The sequence below is a fragment of the Nuphar pumila genome, chromosome 5, assembly GCF_984573655.1.
Source record: "Nuphar pumila chromosome 5, dmNupPumi1.hap1.1, whole genome shotgun sequence".
Classification (NCBI taxonomy): domain Eukaryota; kingdom Viridiplantae; phylum Streptophyta; class Magnoliopsida; order Nymphaeales; family Nymphaeaceae; genus Nuphar; species Nuphar pumila.
Window position 1 is genome coordinate 6,860,322 of NC_143253.1, and position 13,863 is coordinate 6,874,184.

General features: G+C 38.8%; 1 protein-coding gene across 3 annotated transcripts; it reads left to right on the forward strand.

Moving 5' to 3' along the window:
* Positions 1 to 208: 208 nt before the first annotated feature.
* LOC149836621 (V-type proton ATPase subunit E-like) lies at positions 209 to 8,440 on the forward strand. 3 transcript variants are annotated; one of them, XR_016432036.1, is made up of 8 exons: positions 209 to 387; positions 2,104 to 2,204; positions 3,352 to 3,508; positions 3,593 to 3,789; positions 4,675 to 4,774; positions 5,785 to 5,922; positions 6,218 to 6,405; positions 7,972 to 8,440. XR_016432036.1 is itself a non-coding variant. In XM_090007056.1 (6 exons), the coding sequence occupies exons 1-6, from the start codon at positions 286 to 288 to the stop codon at positions 5,818 to 5,820; spliced, it is 693 nt and encodes a 230-aa protein (XP_089863182.1). In that variant the 5' UTR covers positions 210 to 285; the 3' UTR covers positions 5,821 to 6,043. The 3 variants fall into 3 exon arrangements, 1 of the variants encoding a protein (XP_089863182.1); XR_016432037.1 differs by lacking the exon at positions 6,218 to 6,405 and having other exon boundaries at positions 7,972 to 8,108; XM_090007056.1 differs by lacking the exons at positions 6,218 to 6,405; positions 7,972 to 8,440 and having other exon boundaries at positions 210 to 387; positions 5,785 to 6,043.
* Positions 8,441 to 13,863: the final 5,423 nt, after the last annotated feature.

The window sequence follows — 13,863 nt, forward strand, 5'->3', positions numbered from 1 at the left end:
GATTTTTTTTTTTGAGATAAAATAAAAAATGGCTACAATTATTAATAAAAATCTATTTCATATGGACAAATCGAACTATTTGCTGCAGTCAGGGCTGGGCTTTAAAAAAAAAATAAAAAATAATCTCTCTCGGTAATATACGTAAACAATAGCAAAAAAGGCTGCCAACAGAAAAAATAATCTCTCTCTCTCTCTCTCTCTCTATATATATATATATATATATATGGGAGGGGAAAGGGTACGTTCTCAAACCATCGTCACCGTCGATTCCTTCCGGGGGCCAAGATGAACGAGGCAGATGTGTCCAAGCAGATCCAGCAGATGGTCCGGTTCATCCGCCAAGAGGCGGAGGAGAAGGCCAGCGAGATCTCCCTCTCTGCGGAAGAGGTGCGAAATTTTCCTTCGTCCTCTTGTAAATTAGGGTTTTCTTGATCGCTTTCATCGATTCTCTTTTTTTCTTCAGAACCCTAATTGTTATTTTTCTCTTTATCCATTGGATTCCGTTCTGCTCCTTTTTTGATGCAATGATTTATGCTTTTATGTGTTTAATCGAGAAATTAGATCGAAACTAAACATAGAGATTATTCGCAGTATCAGAAAGAATAAAGAATCATTCCCATGCTCATATGTTGTCCGATGGATTAAAATATTTTTTAGAAAACCTTCTGAATTAAAATATTGATGGAATGCTTTCCTTTTCTTTTGATGTTGTTTTGACTTTCCCCCCCTTTTTTCTGGTTGGTGAAAGAGGATTTCATAATTTTCGTGCCATTTTTGAAGTTTGATTGTGATCGACTATGAAGCCGAAGATTGTGGTAGGATTCGGAGTGTTAAAAATAGACGGGTAATCTGAAAACCTTGAGTTATTGGCGTAAATGAGGTGAAGGAGCTGGACCAAATAGAATTTGCTGTATCTTGATTACTAATCTATGTTCCCAATCCCATTGGGGGCACCCCCAGATCGATTATCAGAAAAGAGGGGTGTTTGAAGTGAATTGGCTGGTCCATTGAACTGCATATGAAGCGCGGGATGAGATAACGTTGCCTATGAGCGGTTACGTGGAATTGGGATCTGACAGCGTCAAGTTGGCTGCAAAATTGGTTTTAAACTAACTGGCGTCATGTGAATGGGATTGGGAAGCGATTAGTTTTGCGTCCCTGTTTGGTGATAGTGGGACCGACATGGTCTGATATTGGAGTAGGTACCTTCTATTAAGAATTTTCCATCTTGATGGGGATGAATATGATTAATAAACATCTTGGAGTTGTCGCATTTTAAGTCACATAGTCCGAATAAGGACAGTGCCACCCTGATGTTCAAGAAGTGCTTGGCCGAACCTTAATCTACAGTTTCCATCTTGAAGTGCAAGAAGTAACAACATGGTCTTAAGCTACACCTCAAATTGCTGATTGAACAATGTTTTGAGTGGCACTCCATGGTGGCGTCCCTCCTATGACACTTTAACCATATAAGCATGTGATGAACATATTCTTACAAAATCATTTTAAACAAGAAAAGAAAAGAAAAGAAAAGAGGATCGATGTAAAATTTTGGAATCAACCTGACTGATTGAGGGATATGGAGTTCTGACAAATGTAGGCCTGCAACACTCACTAATTGAGCCGTACAAAATTAAGTGAATGAAAATTTCTCAATTAACCAAGCATGCCCATCCTCTCTCTCTCTCTCTCTCCTCATGCTAACATGCACATGTGGTGGAATACCTAAACATTTCTAGTCATCTTTGAACATTGAACACATATAAGACAGTAAAATCCTAAGGTCTGAATAAACTGAAATGAAAGAAAGGGTTCATTTTTTAATAGTCATTTATCTTTCTTATCATCCAAAGATAATAATTACTTGCTTTCTTCCTGTGCAATGTGGAGTTTCAGATCTCTTTTCTAATTGGCACTGTCTATGTTGTGGATGATATAAAGATTATGAGGTTTTACTGTGACTCTTTGTACACAATGCTCAATATGCTTTTCATATTGATACTTCTGTAATTTGAAATGATGTTAGGTTAGCTATTGAAATTCTTCCTGGATTTTTATGATCTAAATGCTGATCTCTGTTTTTGTCAATTTACCTTGTTGCAGGAATTTAACATTGAAAAACTGCAATTAGTGGAAGCTGAGAAGCGTAAGATTAGGCAAGAGTATGAAAAAAAGGAGAAGCAGGTTGAAATCCGCAAAAAGATGTAAAGTGCCGACCATTTCACTGGACATTGGTTGATTTATTTTTCAACTTGTTGTTTTCTTTTTCTTTTTCTTTTTCTCGCAAATTAATTCCTATCAATTGTATAAAAATGATTGGGCAAAATTGTGACGTTGATGGCTACTTTTAGAGCAGTATCCTTCTGTATTAACTTTCAGGAGGTAAGAGTTATTGATTATTCATGATGCAAATGGTTGTATTCTAGTGGCATAAATTTTCTTCTAGTAGGTATAGATGTTCTATTGCTCTGCTTGCGTTTAGTAGCTGCTCTATTAGCATAATGTTCCTTCTAGCAGGGATAAATATGCTATTGCTCCACCTGCATTTGGTAGCTTCTCTGCTCTTAATGTTATTGATGCTATTATATGGTTTAGGCATTTGCTAGCTTCTCTGTTCTTAATGTTATTGATGCTATTATATGATTTAGGCTGTGTTTGTTTCAGTGTTTGCTGGGTAGAAGTGGGACCCCTCTTGATGAATTACTGGGGCCCCCAATCTCCACCAAATATGTGCTTTGTATTACTTTTGCCACTTCTCTAGATGGTAAAGTAGTGTGATAACAAAGTGTCCATTTTTGTCCTTGGCTACACAAAATTTGCAAAATGAGAATTTTGACGAGTCTTCCAAACAGTTAATTCATGACTCTTCCAAACAGTTAATTCACACGAGAAATATTGAAATGAGAGTGGGTTCCCAAACACGCCCTTAAAACAATAAACCTTTCTGTAACTAATCTTAGCTAGCTTAGTTAAAATGAGAAAGGATCCCAATCCCAAGCCTGGGCTTGGAATTAATGAAGCTTAGGCCTTGTCCTAAAATTGGGCTTGACCTAGGCTGGATAACAGACTTTCTTGATAGCTAGGCTCAATGTCCAACCATGGTGTGAGGGCTTTCCTTTTCTTCCTGCCTCACAATTGATATATTGGTAATTTTTTAGCCTATTTAGATGTCAATGCCAAACATTTTCTAAGAATTTGGTGTATTGACCTAATGGCTTGTAGAGTCAAAATGGATCTTCTATGTTGGTTGGTTATAGACTATTGATTTTACTATTAGGTGTGTAATAATTGGTTCATCTGCAATGATGTATCATGTGGGCGTCTGATTTTTGAAGTATTCTTTCTATGCAGTGAGTATTCCATGCAGCTGAATGCATCACGTATTAAATTTCTGCAAGCCCAGGACGATCTAGTTAACTCTATGAAGGAAGCAGCTGCAAAGGAGCTCTTGTGTGTAAGCCATGACGGGGCTGCCTATGGGAAGCTTCTGAAAGAACTGATTGTTCAGGTAAAAATGATCAAAACTGATTATTGTGTACTGATGATTCTAGATGAACAATTTAGTTGTACTGAGACCTGCCTTCTTTTTTAGAGCTTGCTGCGACTAAAAGAGCCAGCTGTACTATTACGCTACCGGAAGGATGATTTTAAATTGGTTGAGTCAATTTTGCAATTAGCAAAGCAAGAATATGTTGAGAAAGCCAAGGTTCATTCTCCTGATATTATAATTGACAATCAAGTCTATCTGCCTCCTACTCCAAGCCTCCATCATTCACATGGTCGTTCCTGGTAACCTCTCATTCATCAAGGCTTTCATCTTGGAGCATTAATAAGCTTTTGTGACTTAGACATGAGAAGAGAAAGTCAAATTGTCATGATATTATTCAAACTGGGAACCGATGGATTCCAGCGACAAAATTTTTGAATGTTCTTTTTATTTCTTTGGCCTCATTTGAATTCGGCAGCTTTGTGGTTTGAGGTAGGATCTGGAGGGGCCCATGCCACAACCTTTACTTAAACACGGGATCTCAGGTTGCTGATCTGAGATCCCCCAAACCTCTTATAATCCTGCATCTCGGGTTGCAGAAGTTGCTTTCAAGCTACGTTTTCTTATTCAACCAACCCAAGTTAAAGAGGGTCTTTTTCCTTGCCATGTTTTCCTTTTTCTTCTGGACCACCCATCCCTAGTGTTCATGGATAATGCGGGTCTCCAAAACCCGACGTCGTATGTTTAAATCATGCAGAGTGTGAGTCTACCATACGAACCCATAGCTAGCTGGTTCTCCTCGAAATGCCTTGAGGCACAGCAGTTGACTAGACATCTATGGGTAACACACGGTTTCAGTGGTGTGTCTGTGGGGGGAGGGGAGTTTCGTCGGGTTAGAGTTCATGAATATGAGATTCCCCCTGACTCATCCGGTATGTGTGTGTGTGCATGGTTGTTTCCTGGCTTTAAAAGACTGTATATCAGTAAAATATCCTGAGAATAACATAACCGTAGCCTTCTGGAATCAGATTAATTTGTTGGTAGAGAATGGTTAAAAATTAATTGAACATATCACCTTTTTCTAGTGCTTTTGAGTGCTATTATGAGAAACTGTAGTACATGATTTGTAACTGGTTATCCGCTGCCTCTGTTTTGTGGTCTTGATCATGATGCATGTGTTTGTCCAGTGCTGGTGGTGTGGTGTTGGCTTCTCGTGATGGAAAGATTGTGTTTGAGAACACACTTGATGCGAGGTTGGATGTTGTGTTTCGACAGAAGCTGCCAGAGGTGCCTGTTCCTTGACACTTACCAGTTTTTAGTCATATGGACAACATATTGTTTGGAAATTAGAGATCCTTTTTTGTAATACATTGCACCATGAACATGAACGGGCTTTTAAAGAAATTCAGTTCATTGAAATAATTTTTGAATTTCAAAATGAAAGAATGTGAGCAGTAGGAAGATGCTTTTTGTTTGTTCCTCTGCCAACAGTTGCATACAATTGTAATGCATGTGGGAGTTTTAATGTTATGTACAAGATGACGTGAAATACTCTAATAACATTTGAGCATTTATGGACTATTTTGAATTGAAAGACGTGACATTTAAAGATCCACACATTGCTCTTTTGGAGTTTTTTTTTGGAACACAGGAGTTATATTCCATTTTATCAGCAATTTATTTCAAGATCCGTTGACCTGATATTCTCTTGTATGAGAAGAAACATGTCATTCTACTTATGTCCATGTAATACCGGATTAGATGCTAAACCCCTGACAGCTTTTATGGAGCTGTGTGTGTGTGTGTGTGTGTCTGCTGTCTCTCTGTTTTTTCCTACTTGTCTGAATTAGTATAAGTATTTGAATGTTTCAGCCTTTCTTGGATTATATTCACCTGGAATGGTCAATATGAGCTCTCTCTGAGATGTGTTCAATAGAGTTTGGAAGACATTTACCTACTTTCATATTTCCTATGTAGTCCCAATTTGATAGGTGATTTTATCTGGCTCAAGCTCTTCATAGCAGTGATGTCATCTTTAGAGAAAAGAAAAATAATAGGAGATGTGAGGATTGATTAGAGGGATGAGGAAGATGAGGCGGTAGCTGTATGACTCATGGTTGTAAACTTCATTTATCTATTAGGGTTCTGGCAGAATATCAGAAATTTCGAACATGAACATATGTCATAGATATGCCATTGCATGTAACAGTAGAAAATTACAGTTTAAAATATCCTAAAAATTATCATTCTTGATTTCATTCTTTCTGTGGTTAACAAATCTTTTTCTGTCTGTGCAGATCCGCAAGCAGCTTTTTGCAAAGATAGCTGCATGATGACTTGTTGAGTTTAAGCCTTTGTCACTTTTCCCTTATATGGATGTGCAAAGATAGTGGCATAAAACTCCTTAATCCTTGTTGTCAACAGTTTCTTTAGAGGTATCCCCTTTGAGGTTTACTTTTCTTAGGACTACATTGTTCATTTTAAAGATGGACCTTTATGATATGCGGAATTATTTTTGGACAATAATGGAAGTTAAATATGGTTTTAGGCTTGTAATTGCTGTTTTCCTTGCTAACTGTTTTTCCTAGCCACACAAGTTGATTGAGATTAACCTAAGCCCTTAGATCTACTCAATTTGTTGGATTTATTTCATTAAGCCTTTTGAGCAGTTTGTTGCACCTTTTCTTTTTTGGTTTTATTTTGAGCCAAACTTGGTATACTGTGAACCAGCAATAACTTGTAGGAGTAAACCTTGGTTCTTTGCTGCATTCGGGAGAGGGGTGTCAGCTGGAATCGCCAGGAGCTGGTCTGCTGCCCATCGTTCCAATCTGCTTTATCGAGTAGATTAGGGAACCACCGGCAGTGCTGAAGCCGCTTCTTACCAGTTCTCACTTCTCTAATTGGGAAGAGCCAATGAGGTAACCTGCAAGAGCCTCCTTGTTTCACCCTGTTGTGATCATGTCCCAGACAGAAATTTGCAGCCTCTCTGGAAGTGAGAAATTTTCATAGGATAGGAATATGGTTTTATGAACATTTTTCTCAAGAAGAATGTGCCTCCAGAAAAGGTATCCATATTTGCTATGTTCAGTGGTATGCTTTGCCCCTTCTCAAAAAAATTATCTCTGTAGGTGAGAAAATTTTCCCCGAAGATGGAGAGAATTTTCTGCAGTACAGGCTGGGAAAACTTCATCACAAAGGATAACTTTCTGTAGGAAAAAATTGTGATGTTTTGCAACGGATGTGGTTTCTTTCTCACATCCTATCAGAAAAAATCACTTTTTTCTGCAGGAATCCCATGAAACAAATGGGCCCTAGTTGCACTAGCCAAAGTATTCTTTCATCAGAAGATGGAATGCTTTAGTTGATTTCAAGTAAGGCTTTGCGAAAAGTCGACTTGGACTTGGAAAAGGCCACGGCATCAAATTTGATTTCAATTAGAATTTGTTCTTTCTTTGGACAGAGAAAGCTGGGGTTAGACTGACCCCTACCAGTTATACCACCATACCATTGGGATTTGAACCTGCAACGTCCCAACACAAGGTGACATGCACTAACTGCTCCTGACAGACAAGCGAATTGAGGAACCCTTGCTGAGAACCAGGTCACTTAGGTTATGTTTGAATCACTGTCCCCCGCCCGAAATGGGATGAAATGGATGTGGGGGACGGTGCTTTTAACAAACGTTGGATGCGGTGGACGCTTGAAACAGCGTCGGCTGCATCCTTAAAAACCTGTTCTTTTTGTTACACCCCTCTCCCTGTTACAAAAAGATCAGGACGCGAGGAACATGTTAAAAAAAATGGGGTAAGGGTCTCTCTCCTTGGCAGCCAAGGGGTCACTGGTGCCGGGGATGAGGCCACCGTCGAGAGGCTGGTGAGGTGATGCGATGCCGCCAGGGATGAGGCCGCCGGCGAGGTTTTCTCTTTTCTTCCTTTTTTCTTCTTTTTTCTTCTTTTTTCTTTCTTTCTTTTATTTCGGTTTGAATCAAAAAAAATTTTAGGGCATTTTTAGGTTTTCATAAGTGAGGGTTTTCTTAGATTAAGGTTTTTGTTTGATTTTCATAGATCAAGTTTTTGTTTGATTTTATTGATTAGGGTTCTCATCTTGATTAGGGTTTCTTCATCTTGATTAAGTTTTTTTTTCATTGATTAGGGTTTCTTCTTCTTCGTTCTTCCTCCATCAAGCAAAGGACATTTGTTAGACTTGGAACAAAAAGAACAGAACAAACAGATTCTGTTCCATTCATTTCGTCCAACCCTGGACAAGCGATCAAACATACCCTTAAAGGGCTCACCTCCCTGCTAGGTACACCTCGGTGGAGTTACTGACACCCAAACCCTTATAGAGCCCACCACTCAAAGTCACTCACACACAGTTGGAGTTGAACCTGGGATGACTCATGGTTTGGGTTGTCAAGCGCTAGCTCCTTCATTGAATGAGTTTTTTGAATACTTAACGTGTGTCCTCCTATCAACCTCATGCAGTTGAATGTTGGTTGATGCCGCGATTGACGGGCATGATGAAGCACCATGGCAAATGGATCCTCCGAGGGAGCAGTACCAGATCTTACTTTTGTTAAAAAAACTCTCTTGCTCAAAGATGCTGCCATTGATGATTTCAAACTCAATGCTGGACATGGGGGTAACAGAACGGCGATAACTTTTGTTTCTTTTAATCATTTTTCAATAATATATGTTTGCTATAATTGATTTTCCTTACAATCAATTTAGCAAAACCTGTTTTTCGTTTTTTTTTTTTGGTAAAATGTGATCTGCATGCTTTGTTTAATAGGAATCTGTTTTTGGATAACTGGAATTTAATGTGTATTAGTTTTTTCTATTGTGAAAATTGACTTTTTTTTCGACAGAGAAAGGGTTAGGCAGACCCCTACCAGTTATACAAGGATACCATTTGGGGTTCGAACTTGCAACGTCCCAACACAAGGTGACGTGTGCAAAAATTGACAATTGCAACAACAACAACAACAACAACAACAACTACGCCTTCATCCCAAAACAATTGGGGTCAGCGATATGAACCAAAAAAGAAATTCATTTTGGGTCTTCCACATGAATCCTTTTCCTCCAATCATTTCTATCCAACGCCATGTCCTCGGTGAGGTTCAAAGCATTCATATCCTTTCCTATCATCTCCATCCAAGTCTTCCTAGGCCTACCCCGACCTCTTTTAACTAATATATTTTCTCATTTCTCCAACCTTCTAACTGGAGCATCATTAGGCCTTCGCCGAATATGTCCAAACCACCGTAAACGATTCTCTCGCATCTTATTTTCAATGGGTGCAACACCTACCTTCTTACGTATCTCTTCGTTCCGAATCTTATCTTTTATTGTATTTCCACACATCCATCTAAGCATCTGCATCTCAGCTACACTCATTTTTTGAATATGATGTCTCTTGGCAGCCCAACATTCCGTATCATATAGTAAAGCGGGTCTAATAGTCGTCCTATAAAACTTTCCCTTCAACCGCAATGGCATTCTACGATCGCACAGCACTCCAGGAGCACTTTTCCATTTCATCCACCCAACCTTTATCCTATGATTTACATCTCCATCAATTTCTCTATACTTTTGAATGATGGATCCCAAATATTTGAAATAATCATTCACCGGTATATCTTGCTCACCAAGCTTCACTACACTCCCATCACTACTTCGTTGCTTACTAAACCGACATTCCATATATTCAGTCTTACTCTTACTCAACTTAAAACCTCTAGCTTCCAATGTCTGTCTCCATAATTCTAACTTAGCATTAACCCCAGCTCTAGACTCATCAATCAAAACAATATCATCAGCAAACAACATACACCACGGTACATTTTCTTGAATTGATCTCGTAAGCTCATCCATCACTATCGCAAATAGGAAAGGGCTTAAAGCAGATCCTTGATGTAACCCAACCGTTATCGGAAAATTGGTTGTCACCCCTCCACAAGTGCGGACATTGGTTACTACTCCTTCATACATATCTTTAATTATACTAATGTACTTGAGAGAAACACCTTTCTTCATCATTGTCCACCAGAGAACGTCCCTAGGTACTCTATCGTATGCCTTCTCTAAATCAATAAAAACCATATGCAAATCTTTGTTCCTCTCTCTATATCTTTCAATAAGTTGTCTAAGAAGATGTATAGCTTCCATAGTTGATCTTCCCGGCATAAAACCAAATTGATTCTCCGATATCATGACAACCTTCCTCAACCTAGACTCAATCACCCTCTCCCAAAGTTTCATAGTATGACTCATGAGTTTTATACCACGATAGTTTGTGCAATCTTGTATATCACCCTTATTCTTATATAAAGGCACCAAAGTACTCTTCCTCCACTCATTAGGCATCTTATTTGTTCGCCAAATCAAGTTAAAAAGATTTGTCAAGCATTCTAAACCTTTCTCTCCCAAGCATTTCCAAGCCTCGATAGGTATACCATCTGGGCCAACTGCCCTTCTTGATTTCATTTTCTTCAAAGCCTCTGCAATTTCTTTCTTTTGAATCTTGCGCATGAAGTCACGATTTATCTCATGAAAAAGAATGGAGAAGTCTCCAAGATCTTGAGCATGACTATCATTAAATAGCTTATCAAAATAATCTTTCCATCTCTCCTTAATCTCCTCATCTTTGACTAAAACCCTTTGCGTTTCATCTTTGATACATCTAACCATACCCAAATCCTTCGATTTCCTATCTCTCATCTTTGCAAGCCTATAAATATCCTTCTCGCCTTCTTTGGTATCCAACTTGTCATAAACCTCCTTATATACCTTAGCCCTCGCGTTTCGAACAACTTTTTTAGCTTCCTTCTTTGCTATCATATACTTCTCCAAATTCTCATTATCACGACTCTTACTTAGATTTCTATAACACTCTCTTTTAACCTTAATAGCTAATTTGACATCCTCGTTCCACCATGATGTATCATTACCTAGTGGTGCACCGCCTTTAGACTCACCCAATACCTCCTTAGCTACTTTTCTCATACCACCCGCTATCTTATTCCACATTGATTCTGAATCCTCCTCGAGACACCAATCAACTTCCTTAACTACCTGCTCTACAAACATTCCTTGTTTAGCTCCTTTCAGTGCCCACCACTTAATTCTAGGATCTATCCTATGTCTATCCCTTTTGCGGCATTGTCTAATTCTAAGATCTAAAATTAAGACTCTATGTTGTGTAGCTACACTTTCTCCTGGTATAACCTTACAATCGATGCAACAACCCCTATCTCTCTTTCTAAGTAGGAAAAAATCTATCTGACTCGTATTAACCCCACTTTTAAATGTTACTAGGTGAGACTCCCTCTTCCTAAACCAAGTGTTTGCTAAGATCATATCATAGGACAAACAAAAATCTAAAATCCTTTCTCCACTTTCATTTCTTTCTCCTATACCATAGCCTCCATGGATATTCTCAAATCCATCCCTACTAATGCCTACATGTCCATTAAGGTCACCGCCGATGAAAAGCTTTTCTCCATAAGATGTCTCTTGTACTACTCCATCTAAATCTTCCCAAAATTGATGCTTAATGGAATCATCTAAACCTACTTGAGGTGCATAAACACTAATAATATTAATAATATCCGTACCTAATACTAATTTAATAAGTAAAATTCTATCACCCTTCCTACGGACCTCAACTACATTATCTATAAACTGACGACTCATAACAATCCCTACTCCATTCCTATTCCTATTTATCCCTGTATACCAAATCTTATATCCCCAAGGTTCTATCACTTTAGCTTTCTCACCTACCAATTTGGTCTCTTGAAGACATAAAATATCAATCTTTCTCCTACACATAACATCTACTAACTCTACCAACTTACCAGTTAAAGACCCTATGTTCCAAGTGGCTAACCTAATTTTATGGTCTTGGACTAACTTCTTTACCCCCACCCGTCCAACAAAGTGAGGGAACCCTTGCCTATTTGACACCACACCCGGGCGCCGGTGTGACGCGTCGCTTCTGGGCGACGACCTAGCAACCCTTGCACATTTATCACTGCCTCCGGGCCTAGAGAGTTGACAATTGCAAACACACCAAAATTTTCTAACTCAAAATGTATTTTTTAATAAAAAGAAAACACCATCAAAGAGTCGATTTCCATTAAATAGACCTGATTGAAGATATCTATAAGGTTAGATTGAGTGAAAATAACTTACATCATTATATCCCAACTAGATTGTAGGTATAATCAATTGTAGCAAATACATATCCATTTTCATCCCCAAATGCTGGAAAATGTTTTGGCAGCTATATCAAATGTGGATGGTGCCATACCAGCTGTTTTTATCCACTGATGTGTATTTTCAGGATCCCTAAGAAGCCTGCTGGTGTAATATCATTTGAGCAAGATACAATCTTGACATAAACCCCAATCAAGGGTGAATAATTCTGTTATTTAATCTATTTATTGCTCTGTTTTATTCTTATTGGCTTACTGTTGTCTGCTGGTTTGTTATTCCTCGTAACTACACCTCAGCTTTTTGAATTAATAATACTTTACTTTTTCTGAAAAAAAAAAGTGAAAAAGCTACCATGCTATCCAAGGGAGCAGATCAGGTCATGCCGAACATGAGCGTTTTTGCTCATGCTGACATCTTGGCCGTCCGATTTGCATTTTAAAAAGATCAAAAGTCAACAAAACCACGTGGCATTCATTCAAAATGCAAACAGACGGCCACGATGTCGGCATGAGCGAAAACTCTCATGTTCAGCATGAAGTTCCAAACAAGTTTCTAGCCTTTCTTTGGTTGGGCATGGTTTACCCGGACCTGACCCTAACCAAACTCTATAGGGTTTGGGAATGGTGATAAATAAGAAGACCGGATTAAGACCTAGGTTTGGATCCGAAGGTTTGATTAGTACATGGATCTGGGCATAGTTTGTGAAAATTTATATCAGTCCCGGTCCCGATCCGAGTTTCGATTAAGACCCACAATTTTTCAATGTAAAAATGATAAATTACCGGGTATGGTCTGAGTTTGGTTCATGTAGTTCTTATCGGGTCTGGGTATGATTTTTCTTAGTGGACCCGATTAAACCTGAGTCTGAACCTGGTACCATACCTGAAAATCTGATCCAAATTTAGTTACACTGGGTCCTAACCAAGCCCAACCCTTTGATACCCCTATCCACAGTTAGACATCCCGATTGGATTGTTCACAGCATCGTCTACTGGATCTTTAGGGAAGATGGATCAAGTGATTTGACAAAACACAATTTTTTTGTGTTTTGAAATCATCACCGTTCATCACTTCAATCACCACCATTCAAAGCCCAATATGAATGCTTGTGATTGAAATGATGAACGGTGGTGATTTCAATGATTTGAAAATGCAAAAAAAGTGAGTTTTGTCAAATCATCTGATCTGTCCTCATTTGTAGCCATCATTCTGAGAATGAGGGTCACTTTATCTCCAATGATAAGAAGGCCCTGTTTGGAAATTAGTAGCTGGGATAGGAAGTGCCTTTTGAGGAAGTGGGAACTGCCAAATCCTGGATTTGGCTATGGTCATTCTTTAGTGTAAATACAAAGGTGAGAGAACCTCACTTTTCATCCCAAATGCATAAACACTCATCCCAGCTACTAGTTTCCAAACGACCACCACAAGGGAGAGGTGTTGGTGTTTTACAAACTTGTACGGTTTTTTAATGATGAAGTTCTTTAGTGAAGCAGTGTCGTCACACCCAAGCCCTTACTAAGCTCACCAGTGAAAGACACTGACACAACCAGTGGGAGTCAAACCTACAACAAAGTGGTCAGCACCTTCTCTCTTTAAACAACATCCAGGTTTGTAAATTTTTTTTTTTTGAATTTATCAAACAATACCTAAAACCAGTTTTTGTTTTATTTGCTTACTGTACTGAAAGAGAGAAAAAAAAAACCCTGGTTTTCTACCTTGTACCTACGGCTGTTGTTTTTATGTCAGATCAAGTTTGTGAATGTGTGAAGCACCATATGAGTCCCACGTTCAGACCCTCCACAATTGAGGACAGCCACTCATTATTGTTTGGCAACCCTTAAAGGAAAAGCAAGAAATAAATCTGATGCACACATAAGGCTGATAGTGCACTTTTTTTAAAGGTAAAACAGTAAGTACACTTATTTAACATCTATAGGCACTTGGACATGAGGATAGATGGCTTGGGTTCAGGGCCGGCTGGCCTCTTTTGAGATTTGAGGTCACAGCTTAGGGACTTCTATTTTGGAGGAGCCTCCAAATTTTGTATATACTTGTTGATTGCACTAATTTTCAAATTCTCTACTGTCGCCTATTCCTCCAACAACCTCATATCCAAATTCATCCCAGCACTTAGGGCAAGTTTGGAAGAGAAAA